The 15,228-nt window shown below is 34.2% G+C and overlaps 3 protein-coding genes across 9 annotated transcripts; 2 read left to right on the forward strand and 1 right to left on the reverse strand.

Annotated features, from left to right (window-relative positions):
- The first annotated feature begins 855 nt into the window (after positions 1-855).
- Positions 856-3,085, forward strand: LOC107923912 (pentatricopeptide repeat-containing protein At2g46050, mitochondrial). 4 transcript variants are annotated; one of them, XM_041080954.1, is made up of 2 exons: positions 856-2,285; positions 2,378-3,085. In XM_041080954.1, exons 1-2 carry the CDS (start codon positions 1,021-1,023, stop codon positions 2,388-2,390), a joined length of 1,278 nt encoding a protein of 425 aa, XP_040936888.1. In that variant the 5' UTR covers positions 856-1,020; the 3' UTR covers positions 2,391-3,085. The 4 variants fall into 4 exon arrangements, with proteins under 4 accessions (XP_040936888.1, XP_040936889.1, XP_016709590.2 ...); XM_041080955.1 differs by having other exon boundaries at positions 856-2,171; XM_016854101.2 differs by having other exon boundaries at positions 856-2,171; positions 2,417-2,558.
- On the forward strand, positions 1,377-8,406 carry LOC107923914 (calmodulin-binding receptor-like cytoplasmic kinase 2). 3 transcript variants are annotated; one of them, XM_016854103.2, is made up of 7 exons: positions 4,902-5,228; positions 5,743-5,963; positions 6,059-6,227; positions 6,313-6,402; positions 6,494-6,795; positions 6,893-7,163; positions 7,903-8,406. In XM_016854103.2, exons 1-6 carry the CDS (start codon positions 4,982-4,984, stop codon positions 7,154-7,156), a joined length of 1,293 nt encoding a protein of 430 aa, XP_016709592.1. In that variant the 5' UTR covers positions 4,902-4,981; the 3' UTR covers positions 7,157-7,163; positions 7,903-8,406. The 3 variants fall into 3 exon arrangements, with proteins under 3 accessions (XP_016709593.1, XP_016709592.1, XP_016709591.1); XM_016854102.2 differs by lacking the exon at positions 7,903-8,406 and adding an exon at positions 7,485-7,648; XM_016854104.2 differs by lacking the exon at positions 7,903-8,406 and having other exon boundaries at positions 1,377-5,228; positions 6,893-7,378.
- Positions 7,426-13,586, reverse strand: LOC121203030 (uncharacterized). 2 transcript variants are annotated; one of them, XM_041080952.1, is made up of 14 exons: positions 13,175-13,586; positions 12,565-12,623; positions 12,312-12,414; positions 12,099-12,202; positions 11,786-11,854; positions 11,041-11,634; positions 9,897-10,426; positions 9,673-9,737; positions 9,375-9,454; positions 9,083-9,187; positions 8,769-8,908; positions 8,549-8,677; positions 8,026-8,175; positions 7,426-7,944 (listed from the first exon to the last, which is right to left on the reverse strand). In XM_041080952.1, the coding sequence occupies exons 1-14, from the start codon at positions 13,356-13,358 to the stop codon at positions 7,806-7,808; spliced, it is 2,451 nt and encodes an 816-aa protein (XP_040936886.1). In that variant the 5' UTR covers positions 13,359-13,586; the 3' UTR covers positions 7,426-7,805. The 2 variants fall into 2 exon arrangements, with proteins under 2 accessions (XP_040936886.1, XP_040936887.1); XM_041080953.1 differs by having other exon boundaries at positions 9,673-9,719; positions 13,175-13,546.
- Between the last annotated feature and the right edge of the window lie 1,642 nt (positions 13,587-15,228).

Here is a 15,228-nt window from a genome sequence, read left to right on the forward strand (position 1 = left end):
TTTTACAGAAGCTTCTTAACATAAATTAATTATTATTTAAAACAAAATACTTGTTAAAATAAAGATTTTTAACATAAACTAAATAATCCAACATTTTTAATACTTAACAAAAACTTTTTTAAAACTTCCTAAAAATTCAGCATTTTTGCTAAGAAGTATTTTTGAGATAAAAATATTACTCAATAATATATTTTTTAAATTTTTCAAATGTACTTACTAAAAAAAAGGTATTTTAAATTTTAATTGATTTTTGACTAAAGACATTTTCGAGAAACAATATTAAACTTTCAATACAGATTATGAGTACATTAATATCAATTCAATTTTAAAAAAATTATTATAAATGCATTATATTTTTCAATAATTCTATTAATTTTGATACAGATCAAGTTAAATTGATAAATTTAAAATTTTTTATTATACAAGTATTTGATAAGAGTTTAAGTTATAATTTTAAAAAATAATTTTAATTTTTAATTAAATAACTTCAAAAAAATGGATGAATTAAATTGAGATATTTATGTTTCTTTGGAGTGGGTTTCAACCTTTGTATTATTGTATATATTTAGATATAATTTTTTCCTCAAAGGGTAATTTTTAGAGAAAGAAAATCTGTTATAGGGTATGAATACTTTTTTTAAAATAATAAAAAACATAAAATTTAATCAATTTAGGGTAAGTAAAAATAGTGATAGCTATGAGATCAGATATTATAGTGATATTATAATAATACTGTAATGTGATATAAAAATTAAATTAAACGCATCACACTGCACACAATCGCCAATCTAAATTCACTCAACATTAATTAATTGTATATAATAGCTAAAGCAAAATATGGTGAAGGAAATAAAGAGAAATTGTATAAATTGCAAGTCCATCACACCGTCTAAATATCACCAAATTTGTTTTAAGAAAAATTTTAATAATTATAGTTTATTCGGCTAAATTTCTACCGTTCATTTCATTCTATGTCGGCTTTGGTCTCGTATAACGGTCTTCCCCGCAGTCTCTGATCCTATGCATTCGGAATGCGGTACTCCTTTGATCTCCACCGTCCATTTCATTCTATGTCGGCTTTGGTCTCGTATAACGGTCTTCCCCGCAGTCTCTGATTCTATGCATTCGAAATGCGGTACTCCTTTGATCTCCACCGTCCATTTCAAACGACAGTTATCTTCTTCACCGACATTCCCTCGAGAAACTACCCAATTACGCGCGCTGAAGCTGAAACCCAATCCATCTCTCTCGTTGAGTACACTCGGAAACACGGTGTCGGCGCTGCAACCCGGGTTGACCGGCTTCTACCCCCACGCCCTTAAAGTCTCAGCCAAATTGGGTCTCCTTAAGGAAGGGAAACAACTCCATTCACGCATGATAAAACTAGGGTTCAATAATGTACTGCCTCTGCAGACTCAAATGCTTAATTTATACGTTAAATGCAAACAATTTTCCGACGCGGAGAAATTGTTCGATCAAATGCGTGTTCGAAACTTGGTGACGTGGAACACTATGATTTGTAAGTCGAATCTTTGTTTGGGTTTTTCTTATTTCAAGAAAATGTTGATAAACAAGGTAGGTTTTGATCATATAACTTTGAATACTTTGCTCCATGCTTCCTCTGAGGTAAAGGGCGTTGTTTTTGGTAGAGAATTGCATTGCTTTATAGTGAAATGTGGGTTTTTGTATGATTCTTTTGTGAGCAGTGCTCTTGTTCATTTATATGGGGAATGTGGTCTGGTTGAAGAAGCGAGGTGGGTTTTCGATCAAGTATTTTGTAGAGATTTGGTGTTGTGGAATGTGATGGTTTCTTGTTATGCTTTGAATTCTTTAACAAAAGAGGCTTTTGTGGTTTTCGATTTGATGAAGAAGGAAGGTGTTAAAGGGGATGGTTATACGTTTTGTTCTTTGCTTAAATCTTGCTGTATCTGGGGATTTTATGAACTTGGAAGGCAGGTTCATGGTCTCATCATTAAACTTTGTTTTGATTTAGATGTTCCTGTGGCGAGTGCACTTGTCGATATGTACATAACGAATGGCAATTTGTATGATGCTCAGAAAGCCTTTGATGGAATGACGGCTAGAAATGTTGTGTCTTGGAACACTCTGATCGTGGGTTATGCACAGAGGGGAGATATGGAGAAGGTTATGGAGCTTCTTAGAGAAATGAGGTTACAAAATTTCTGTCCAGATGAATTAACTATGGCTAGCATATTTCAATCTTGTGGTGTTTCATCCAGCTCTGCTGAATTGTTGCAAGTCCACACTTATGTGATTAAAAATGGGTTTGAGTCCTTTTTATCTGTTACAAATGCTTTAATACATGCGTACTCCAAGTGTGGTAACATTGATGTTGCATTACAATATTTTGTTTCAGTTTCAGAGCCTGATCTTGTTACTTGGACATCGATTATAGGTGCTTATTCGTTCCTTGGTCATTCAAAAGGAAGTGTTATAGCTTTTGAGGAAATGTTAGTTGCTGGTGTAAAGCCAGATCAAATTGCCTTTCTTGCTATTCTTTCCGCATGTAGCCATGGGGGGCTAGTAAATGAGGGGCTTCATTATTTCAATATAATGATGAATGACTATCGAATTATTCCAGATTCAAAGCACTATACTTGCCTCGTTGATCTGCTTGGTCGAGCTGGCCTTCTCAATGAGGCTTTTAGTTTTATAACATCTCATCCCGTTGCATGTACACCAGACACCTTGGGAGCATTCACTGGGGCATGTAGCATGCATGGCAACATAACATTGGCCAAGTGGGCCGCAGAAAAGCTTGTTGTCTTGGAGCCTTACAAACCTGTAAATTATACTCTTATCTCTAACATATATGCCTCTAAAGGAAGATGGTTAGATGTGGAACGTGTTAGGAAAATGATGACAGACTATTGTGATTACAAAATTCCTGGTTGTAGCTGGGTGTAACTTGCTGCTCATGTTAATGTGTTTGTCTCAAGTGATAATCTCACCTGAAACTTTGGACATGTAACCAATATTACCTGTTCCAATGAAGCAGGAATATAACACATCAGCTGGTCAGGACATGTGCCTCAGCAATATTATGACTGTGCTCTTTAAATAATTCTCTTGTTGTTTCTAGTAAGGATTTGCCTGCTCTAACTGAACCTGCATGCCCCATTAACCCTGAGGTAAGTCTTTTGATAATGAGTAAAACTCTTACTATGGTATGATTTCGAATAATCTATCTTGAAGTGCATTTTATATAGCATTTTTTTATCCAATTGATGAACAATTTTATGCTGATTGGTAGATGTCAATAGCTTTTTTGTGATGATGGAATTGAATGAATACATCTCTTTAACTTCTTTTAAATGTTTTAGTAATAACAATAGGTCTAATACTAGTCTATTTAAGTGTCCTCTAAGCTGATTGGAAGGTTTGCTTGAAAGTCTGGCAACTTTGAAGTAACTATAGAACTTTGTCAATTTTCTCTCCATCTATACCACAAATCATTGGTTTAAACCCACACAATTTTTATTCTCACTGCACTTGATAGTTGATTGACTTCTAATCTAAGGGCATATGCAATTACTCCTAGTGGAATCTAGGGAGAACACTTTCCTCTTCTACGTTGTATGTTGATGAATGAGGAAGCATTGCTGCTTGCAAATGGGTATGGAAACTATATTATCGAATTTATCATATCCTAGACTGTTGTGGTTGTTGGTTTTTTAATTTAATAATAAATATATATATTTAATTCACATGGTAAAAGTGTGGTGTATAAATGGCTAGAGGGGTGCCTGAAGAGCTTTACGGTCTCCATCCAGAAAATGAAGTGTAAGGGTGGAGCATTAGAGGACATCTGGTGAGATCTATTTGTTGAGCTTCAAAGAACCAGGAAGATTTGAGGCCAGTTTCATAAATGCCTGATTCCACTGCTATTACCATCTAGTCTCGGACATCAAGATCCATTTCGATTAACATGCGACTCTTTCCGAATTTACAAAATCTGTTTGAACCAGTCCACAGTTGGATGAGAATGGTTGTTCTTGATGTTGCTTGTGTTATATGTTGTCTTATATCTGCAGACATGAAGTGGATCCATCAATGTTAATCCGGGTTTTAAGTAGTGGGGGAGTTTGAGCTAACTTGTCAAGTACCAGCCCTATTTTTGTTCAGACGTTGCTGTTTTCAGGTAGTAGTAGCTTGCAAGAAAGCATCCCTGTTGGAACCTACCCTTATACTTGATTTTGTAGTTAATTTGATTCAGACATTTGAATTGATCAAATCAAGTGTAGCTTAGGTTAGAGCCAAGTTCCCCTTTTTGGCCGTTCCCTTTCTTTGTTTTATTTGGCCTTTGACTATGACCATAGAAAATACTCTTCCACAAAGGGGACCGTTATATGAACACACAATATTAGTCAATCACAAAATCCGAGAATGGTCTTTAAAATTATCACGTAAATTAAATTATTCATGTTAACATTCTTTATTTATCTTTTAATATAAGTTGGATGATTTTGAATACAAAATGAAAATACTATATTTAAAGATGAATTTATCCGTAATATATTTTTATTTTTAATATTTTAGATTCAGGAATTGACAGTAGTTTTTTATTAGGAGAGTTGTGATAATTACTATATTTATTGGGAAATTAGTAGGATAAACAATCTCATAAACTTTGATTAATTTTTTCAAATATTATAAAAAAAAACAAAAAACAAAAAGGCAGCAAACGAACAAGTGAAGACAAGACGCGTTCATCCAGCTAGCAAGAAAGAAAGAAAGATCTTGTTTTTGTTTTATCGAAACGGCGGGGTAATGGTTTTAATGTTGCCAACAAACTTCGCTTTTAATAAGCTGAGCCTAACAGGCGCATGTTAGCCTCATTCGCTTTTATAAAGTAATTAATTCAAAAGTCGTCTCTTTAATACTATCTTCCCCGCTACTATCTACCATTTCTAAGGTCATCACCTACACAAATAATTTTCCTTTCCCTCTCTTTCTCGTGATGACCAGTTCCACAAGCAGTTCGAGAAGCCGGAACCCTAGTTCAGGCATAAGGTCAACACCGGACCGATCCGCTTTCTCTCCTAGCTTTTCTTCCTACACTGCATCAACTGCCTCTCGTTTAGGGCGGAATCCAGTAAAGGTTGCGGCCCGGTCCATCGCTGGAGCTTTTGTCGCGTGTTTTACACCTCCCGAGACTGACGACAGCAATAATTTAAAAGTGTCCAATGAGTTTGGAGCTCCTTCTGGTATGCATGTTTCTCGTTTTAGTTTAAACGATGATGACGTGGTAGATATTTTTTAATTTTCCGGATTTAAGCAAGTCGTTAACTTCCCTACAAAACTTTTGCCGAGATTCTCAGATCTTAGAAAACGATAAAAATCCAGTTTTTACGTGTTATCTGAAAGTCTTCAGTGTTTAAAAAAAAACAACCCCCTTACTGATTTTTTTTCTGCTTTGACATTTTCTCCGCAACCAAACAACCTCCCTGCTCTCAGGCTCTGCTACCAATTACTTGTTAAAGGTAGAGCTTCGTATTAAAAGAACTTAAAAAAGAACCCAAAATTTTTTATTTGATCGATTTTAGAAAGTATGTATAGTTACTTTGAACTAGTCATAAGTTTTAAGTTCAGAGAAGTTAATCAAGATTTTATTTATAGTGAAAACCCACATTGTCGATCAACTTTCCAATAATCAAGTAACAAAAAAGGAATTGGATGAGTTTAAACTATCGCATAAAGTTTTAGTTGTTTAACTTGTAGCTGATTCGGAAACGTCAAGAATGAGGGGTCCGAATCGAGGGATTTATTCCAATTCAACAAAGGAGAGAGCGCCTGGGAGCATGAAATTCACGATGGAGGAAATTTTTAAGGCCACAAGGAACTTCTCCCCTGCTTTCAAGATCGGGCAGGGTGGATTCGGAACAGTTTATAAGGGAAAACTTGATGATGGAACTTTGGTCGCTATCAAACGAGCTAAAAAGGTTTGGATTTGGAACGATGAGGTTCTTATCTTTGATTAAAATTTATGGGTTCAAGTTTAACTAAGAAATGGATCAACATTTTGATTGTTTTGTAGAGTGTATATGATAAGCATTTGGGTGTGGAATTCCAAAGTGAAGTAACAACACTGGCACAAGTGGAACATTTGAATTTGGTTAGGTTTTATGGGTACTTAGAGCATGGAGATGAAAGAGTTGTGGTTGTCGAGTATGTCCCCAATGGAACTCTAAGGGAACACTTGGATGGTGAGTTCTTGTTGTTTCTTCTTCCTCTTTATTCTGGAATTTCCAGACTTAAAATAATCAAAATATGAGAAAAAATTTGCTGCAGGTGTTAATGGAAAAGAACTTGACTTTGCTTCGAGGCTTGATATAGCCATTGATGTGGCCCATGCAATCACCTATCTTCATATGTATACAGGTTTGCTTTTTTTTTATTTCTGGGGTTTCAAAAACAAGAGCTTTGATCTTCTTTGATGAATTAATTAGATCATGAATTGAATTTTATGTAGATCACCCAATTATCCACAGAGATATAAAGTCTTCCAACATTCTCCTTACCGAAAAGCTCCGAGCCAAGGTCACTGACTTTGGCTTCGCTAGGCTGGCCGCAGATACGGACTCTGGTGCAACCCATGTGTCAACCCAGGTAAAAGGCACTGCCGGCTACCTGGACCCAGAATACCTAAGAACCTATCAACTTACAGAAAAGAGTGATGTTTATTCATTTGGAGTATTGTTAGTTGAACTAGTCACAGGCAGGCGCCCCATTGAACCAAAACGGGAAATCAAAGAGCGGATAACACCAAAATGGGTGTGCATTGAAACCCTTTCCCTTCTCTCTTGATATCTTCAATCATCCTTTTCATGAATGAAGTTACTGATGCATTTTTTTTTTTTTGTAATTCCAGGCAATGAAGAAGTTTACAGACGGTGATGCCATATCAACTTTGGACCCTAGGCTAGAACTGACTGCTGGGATTAATTTAGCCCTCGAAAAGATTCTTGAACTAGCCTTGCAATGCCTGGCTCCCCGTAGGCAGAGTCGGCCTAGTATGAGGAGGTGTGGGGAGGTTTTATGGAGCATCCGTAAGGATTTTAGAGAACAATCAGCTTTAGACTTTCGCTCTCTTTCATCAAACTCTCAAAGAAGTGCTTCAGTTAAAGAGCAATAAACAAAAGGTATGATTTACTTGCATAACCTAGTACGAATCGTCCTTTGTGCTGTTTGTACCAGTATTTTTAAAGCTAAATCTTCAAGGTAACTGCAACATTATTGCATCTTGAGGTTTGGCTTTGTGTAAAAGTGTGTATATACACTATAATGCGTACGCTTAAATTTTTTTAATTCTTTTTTATATATTGGGAAAATATATATATCCCTTATTCGTGTTTGAGCTCAGGTGGACACAAAATATTGATATATCTAAAGCACTTTATCATATTGATAAATAAAAATTAATTATGAAAAATATTGAAAAAAAATCCAAATACTTTTTACAGTTGCAAGATAGAAAAACCTGCATCTATTGCTCACATTTTGCTTTCCCCAAAGGCTAAAAGATTTTGGGTCACATTGCCAAGCTGCTTCAGTTCTTTACCCGACCTATTGGTGTATACATTATATACACAGGAGAAGATCATCCTGGAAAAAGGTGGTAAATAGGCCAATTTACCAAAAAAAGGGAAAGCTATTGAAGAGGTCGAATATTATTTTGGGTCTACAAATTACTATATTGCCAGATGAAACTTTTTTCCTGCATGTTTTGATAGTAACTTATTTCCTTATGTGAACTTTAATTCTCTGAAAATTCTTCCTTCTTCCTATGCACCTTGAGAGAGAGAATCCTGCTGAGTCAACTGATAGTTTGCGTCGGTGGGTGTTCTGTTCCCACTATTTATGGTTATTACTTTTGAACAGAGGAAGAAGAAAGAAGATGAATATATGGCAACATGCCAAACACTGCATGGAAACAGTCAAACATGGGAGAGAGTGTGAGAGATCTAAGCAATTTATATACCGAAAAGAAGGAAGACAACTAACCTGTGCCAAATCCAGTAACTTTGACTGCTTTCAAGATTCCAGCTTATTGCTGCCATGGCTAGTGCAATAAAACCAGCAAGCACAAATCCCCATCTAAATCGTTTCATTACAGTGTTTACAAGATTCTGCAGCCATTCTCTGCTCGGCCATCTACAGTTTAACAATTCATCTTGTAAATGCAATGCATTATATTCGGGTTTTGTTAGTCCATACAGTCTATCTACCAAGTAGTGCTTCTATAATGTTAATACAGCTATAGGATCATGTTTCTCTAATGACAAAGCATGGCTTCCTGTGTATTTAAGAAAACTACCAAGTAGTCCCTTGACCAACTCAAGCGATAGTTAGCACAATTTAAAATGATAAAAGATCCTATTCTCACAGTGCTACGTACTATTTACTAATAACTAAAGGCAGTTTATGTGCTACCGTACAGAACCCTGAGTATGCATTTTACTCTCTCGACTTTAATTTCATGCAGTTTATGCGTAGTACTTCATGATGGTACAAAAAAGAAACCCACCTTTCAAGTCTGTTCAAACATAAATCCATTGAACAGGAAAGTGACCGATACTTGGTAGAGAACTCTATCAACCACCCAACAAGAAGACCAAATGCTCCGATTCCCATCACAAGGATAATATTGGATGACCTGCACAGCTTAGCTTAGGCAAACACCTTCCATTGTTGCTAGAACTGGGTCATATATTGCAATTAAAACAAATGTCACCAGATCCATATACCTGGTTGCCTTAGTTATGGCCATCAGGGCAGTAAGGATAGCCACAGCTGTGTGGATTGCCCTTTTAAAGACTTCATCAATTGTTGTGAGGTATATAAAAGTGCTCACTACAGCCATGAAAGAGAGCCAAAAGTCCATAAACTGAAACACTTCCGAAGTTACCAGTCAATATTAGTTCAAACCAGTAACTAAAATAGGATAGTGAACTTTTATGCAAGTTAGATTCATGTTTTCCAAATGTATTTCAACCATGATCTTTCCAAGTTTTTCATGACGAATAATGAATCATTCTTAGGAAATCGTACCAACAAGTACCTGTAAAACACCAAAGGACAATACACACCAGGTACCCACATCACATGCATGATATAATCCACTTGAAATTCCACTCACTGTGTAGACCACCCATTCTGCGAATGCCTGCATGTAAACAGGTAATTTAGTCTTTGACAAAATACAGATATCAAAGAATGATGGTTAGTTATGTCATTGACATGGCTGAAAATTTCGAGAAACCTCCAATGTTTCATCACAAAAGGTTGGCACTCTTTGCCATCAGAAATCAGAAACATCTGCAAGTGAGTCCACGAAATAAATGGAGATTTACCTTCTGCCGGAGAGCCCAAAAAGCAGGAAGCACAGCTGCAGCATTAGATGCGATTAATGCAATTGATTGCCATAAGTGTCCTGCATCAGTTTCCAAGCAGACAAGAGGCTAAATTTGTTTTGTAGCATTATAATAATACCAAGTCCTGGAATTTATTTCAAATGCTAATAAACCTGAAGGCTAGCCTAAAAGGAAGGAAGAAATGGCTACTTTGGAACCATAAGCAATTACTGTTTATGAAAACAAGTGGCAGGAATGGCATCCATATTTTTGCATTCAACTCCTGAAAGGAATTTACCTTGATGGGATACAATCTCAATGCTACAGTCAAAACCTCCATGGTTCCTATCACAGGCACAAAAGCTGAGAAAAAGGAAATAGTACAATGACAAGGCAAAAAATGCATTTTAGACCTTCATCCAATCCTATATGCTTAGCTATAACAAATAAAATTATTATAAAAATTGGAAATCAGAAGAAAAAATGTTATAGAAAAGAAAGAATAGCTGAAAAATATAATACCTGTACGAAGTTAATCCACTTGCATCAAGAGCAGATTTACAAGCACCATGATAGGAGCATCTTTTAGGGCATCTTTCAAGTGAAATAGACATAGTAGTCTGGCCATCGGAAATGTCACCAGTGCTGTTTAGATGCCTTAGCGCAATATTCCAGATTCCTTCCTTAACATATAAGATGTAAAAATCGACCTTTTCATCACTTGAATTGTACAATACAAAAAACACGGAGTCACCACTGCTGCTTGTCTTGTTTACATAATAATAGTCCCAGTTAATAAGTGATGGCAATCCACCATTTCTAGCATATATTTCATAATTCATCTTTCTATCTGACATTAGCCGGACATGGAGATTTCCACCAGCTGCACCTCGAGGAACATCCAGAAGAAAATAAGTCCAGGTGTCCAGTCCTCCAACTGAGTAGTTGCTTAAAAGGGGCCCAAGATGAAAATTAGCAGCATCTGATATCACATCCCCACCATCTGGCAAATAATAGGATTCAAAAGGGGTCGAATATTTCCTGAGAACCGTCTGCAGACAACCATTCTCAGCTCATCAATAAATTACTCCTGCGAATGAGTTTCTTCAAGCATCAACAGAAAGAAAAGGGAGTACGGGAATAAAGTTGTTCACAAATCTACTTAAAAAAGAACTAAAACTAAAAAAAATTAAAAAGTGTAAGTGAACACTTTGAAGCCAAATCTTCCAAACTGAAATTTGGTCCTATTTGCGTCAAAACGATTACATCTTTTAACATGAATCTCTTCAGGTTTAAGGAAATTTCACCCTCGGTCCTCTGGAGAAGATTCTCAAGACATGGTGTCCAGTTACCCACAAATAAAGTTCACACTGTCATCTTCTCATCCTTCATATAAAAGCCTGTTTCTAAGCCACAACTAACAAGCAAGTAATCACTTTCTCCTACACCTGATATCTGCTTTATCCTCGCAAATGTGGATGTGTAAATATTATTTAAGGCATTGAATTTCAAATAGGCAAATAATTTACTAATAGCATCAAATTTTAAAACTAAAACTTACTGACATGCACCAAGCATAATGTAAAAATAAAAATGAATTGATGAAATTTATAAAGTTGGAAGCGATACAGAAAACAAATGTAACATGTATGTTGACAATGACCACCTGAAGCATGTATCTTTCAGACGAACAGTTTGGCCCGGCCTTTCCCAAAGGACATTCAAGTTCTTGCACTTCCAAGGAATAACAAACTTTTGAAACATTACTCAGGGCCCCACCAATTTCCTTTGCAAGATGAAGGGCTAGAATAGAAACATACCACTGGCCAACCTTTGGGAAGCGAATGACCAAAGGGGATTGGTTTAAGTCACCAGAATAATCATGCAGAGTAGCCAATGGCATTGCACCATAACGAGCAAAGCACATTAAATAAATTCTGCTACTATTCCCAATGCTGTCCAGAGGTCTTAACCTTAGATTTTGTACAGAAATTGTTAAGGATTCAGTTATCCGTAGTATCTCGAAGGAGTATATTTTCATTTCTCCATCCCCATGGCAGGAGGTCTCAAAATTGTTCCTGCACAAAACCATGCTTTGATTGAAGAACCCAGATACTGAACCATGTCCTGAACTATTACCAGATCGAGCACAAGAAAGCAGTTCAAGAGTTTGGTTGCAGTACTGTCCTTGCATTGTTGGGGTTGTACATCCTTCCACGCTAATATTAGCTGCAAAGGAGTAAGCACGGTTCCTAACAATCTGCAACACATAGCAGTAGTGAAGAACAACAATGAGATGAATAGGAACAAAAGCAACCATTCTTTAAACAAGGATTTGATTTCCAGCAGATATCCACAAGCCTAAATGCAAGTGGAGAACAAGGTGCAAAATAGTAGAGCTAGTAATTTACCATCTTTGACTGTGTTCTTGTAGGCCCAACACCATTGAAAAGACCAAAATACAAAACCCTGGCTGATATCTGAACAGATTTTCAAGTTATAGTGCCAATAGTTGAGTTTCTAATAGAACATAAAAGAAAATAAAAGGATGCTGTGGGCTAAAAAATTTTACCCCTGATTGTGGGTTAAAAAATGCCAAATGGATAATATAGTGTAATACTCACCTAAGAATTCAGTTAAACAAACTACATGCGAATATGAATTTTTTAAGACCAAAAGCATGACATGTCTTCCAGATAAAAACATTTGATAAAGACAGCAAACCTGCTCATTCGTCAACTTCATTGTCATATTTCTTGGCACAGGATAGCACTGCTCCATATTTTGAAGTACTTGTTTTCCATCAAGAGATCTGTTAGATAGTGCAACTAGTGCACCAGCAAGAGAAAACGTCTTAAAACTACTAACATTCATTCTGGTTCAAGAATTCTGTGATTGAAAGAAAGAAATAGTATCTGACATTTGCTAGCAGGATACCTTCTAATGAAGTGCTTGAGACATCTGGCAATGGGAGGCTGCCATCTCTGAAGCATATCATCGGCAGCACACTTTTAGGAACTTTTTCAGCACTTTTAATGTCCTGCAAGCATTTTCAAGTATAAACAAAAGAGATGAGCAAACAATAAAAAGTTTAACTAATAGTATGAGCAAACAAGAGAAATTCAAGAAACAGCATAGTAAGAAAATGTGATAAACTAAAAGCCTAATTAACTTGGACAAGCATACTTACAAGATTGACACTCGACTTCAATGCTATCGACATTGAAGAGAACCATGGGGGTAAATCAACTGGAACAAGCAAATAGTAAACCCAGTGAGACACTAATACATCGAATCTAATTACCATTTTCTTTTAACCTTCCTGTTTTCCGGGAAATTCATTTCCAGGAAAACAGGAATGAAGTAGCTTTCCATAAAAGGAAACAATCTAATAATTATGAAGACAGAGAGAAACAGCTTCAAACTTGATGTCTCCCATAACTAATTTGCCTTATTCTGCTGCTGAAACAGTGTTAAATGTAATTCTTTAAGGTTTTTATTCTTTTTTAAAGTTAAACTAACGATGAATCTTTGTATCGGAAAAATTCTAATTGCTTTCCTCATTATAATAGACAAAAAGAATAAAATTAGTCTTGAAATCGAAATTAATTAATAGAAAGGGAAAGAAAAAAGCACAAAACAGAAACAACGATCCATTCACATGAAAATATTTCATGCATTAATTGGTAAAGTTTAAATTTTTTAACACCACTCATTACTTAAGAGCAGTCCACAATTAAATAATCATTAAAAAAACCCTGAAATGACAAATTGAAAACCATAAAATTAGTTCTCCGTACCTCTTATATAACGCATGTCAAAAGGTCTGATCTGGGTTTCTGGGTATTTGAAGCTTGAAATAGTAAAGGTATCATATCCACCAAGTTGCTCCACCGAATTACAATGCCCAAATAAACAACAAAAGAGAATGAAAATGCTGAGAATCAAACTGGAAACCGAGCAAAGAATCGAATTTTCTGCCATTTTGGGAGGTGATTCTAAGAAGGAGCCAACAGATAATTAATAGTAATAAAGAAAGAGATAATATATATATAAAGGAATTAAAAGCATAAAGGTTTTTGGTTTAGTGGGTGATTAAAAACGTGTTAAAGATCTAATTTGCGGACTGTTCTGAAGTCCTTAATTCAGTGGACTGTGTTGAATGATGATGATGATTATTTTTTATAAATATCCTTAAAATGGCTATTTGTTGACTACTGCTACAGTGCGAGTCAACATAAGCAAAGGATGTAGAAAACATGAAAACAAGGCCACGCTCACGCAAGAGGAACGTGTAGGAAACGCGTCACCGACGTTCTTAAGAAAGAATAAGGTAAAACTACTTCAAAAATCCCGTAATAAATCTCAGATTACTTTTTTTTATTGGAAAATAAATAAATTTAAAAGTAATTTGATCTTTTATATTGAAATTTTTATTTACTTTATTGTTAAAAATTAACGTAGTTAATAAAATAATAAGACAGTTTCACATGATGTGTTATATTTTATCTTATACTAATATATAAATACTAATTTTTAACGGTAAAAATATATAATTTTTTATATAAAAATTAATTTATTCTTTGGCCTAATACAAATGGATTGTTTTACTAATCTTTTTAATAAAAAGATAAAATATAATCTAACTTTTTTGTCATAGTTTAGTTTACAATTTTTTTTATACAATGTTTAAAATTATTCATAATCTCTTCTTAACCCATAAAAAAGAGGGTAATGTGCTTGAGTATATCCAAATCTACATTCTCTTATATTAACAAAAATATTGATACCAATTTAATTAAGATTTAATTGACGATTTAATTTACTAAATTAAATCTAACTTTTGAGTATAAAAAGCTAATGCAAATTTAGTTTTAGTTAAATTTACTCAATTAAATTTGTTAATCAAACTGAAAGCAAAATAAATGCTGATTTTAGCATTCAAGCTTAATTTAAAATAATTTCTGAATTATTTCACGATTTTAATCTAAAATTGAATAAATTCAATTAAACTCAGGAGCTATTACTCTCAGCTCGTTTAATAGTTCAAAATATACGAATTCCAACTCAATAATGAGGGAGTTAAATCCTATTTTCTTGCAACTCTTAACCAATAACTCATCCTTTTGCCGCTTTTTTTTTTCTCTTGAGATTATAGCTTATAAAACTGCAGTTAAATTTAGTTTTCGTGTTTATATTATTATGTCTAGTGTTTTATATTTTAATATTTGATTTTTATAATATTATTAGTTAATAAGAATATTTTAAATAATATTAACATGAATTTTTAACATGTTTCTTTTAGAATTAGGAATTGTTTTTTTGGTATTGAATCCTGCCTCACAACATTATATTCTTATCATTAGGTTAAAAAGTTGTTGTTAAATTTAAGTCCATTAATAATATTATTTTTTGTTTCAAGATTATTAAATAAGTATTTTTTTAATATTAATATGTTATACCAACAAATTTAATAAAAGAACATGTAAATTATTACATAGATGACATTTCAACATTTAATTAATTAAAAAAATTAAATATGTTAAAATTTTATTTAAATTTTAACATATCATCTACGAGTATATCATATCAACTAAATTGAAAACATTAAATTTTTTATCATCCGTATTAAGATGATTGGTAAAAAATGTAAATTTAAAATTAAAAAAATAAAATATTAAATAAATGAATAAAAGTAAAAAAAATTGAGGGTAAAAATAAATTATTATGTTTTTCTAATCTAAAAACAATACATTATTGTAAATAAAAACATAAACACCAAATTTCAAATATAAAAGAAAAATACATTGTCCTAAGAGAACATCTAATTTTAATGTTATTCGAATGTTTTGTT

The sequence above is a fragment of the Gossypium hirsutum genome, chromosome A11 (genome assembly GCF_007990345.1).
Source record: "Gossypium hirsutum isolate 1008001.06 chromosome A11, Gossypium_hirsutum_v2.1, whole genome shotgun sequence".
In the NCBI taxonomy this organism is placed as follows: domain Eukaryota; kingdom Viridiplantae; phylum Streptophyta; class Magnoliopsida; order Malvales; family Malvaceae; genus Gossypium; species Gossypium hirsutum.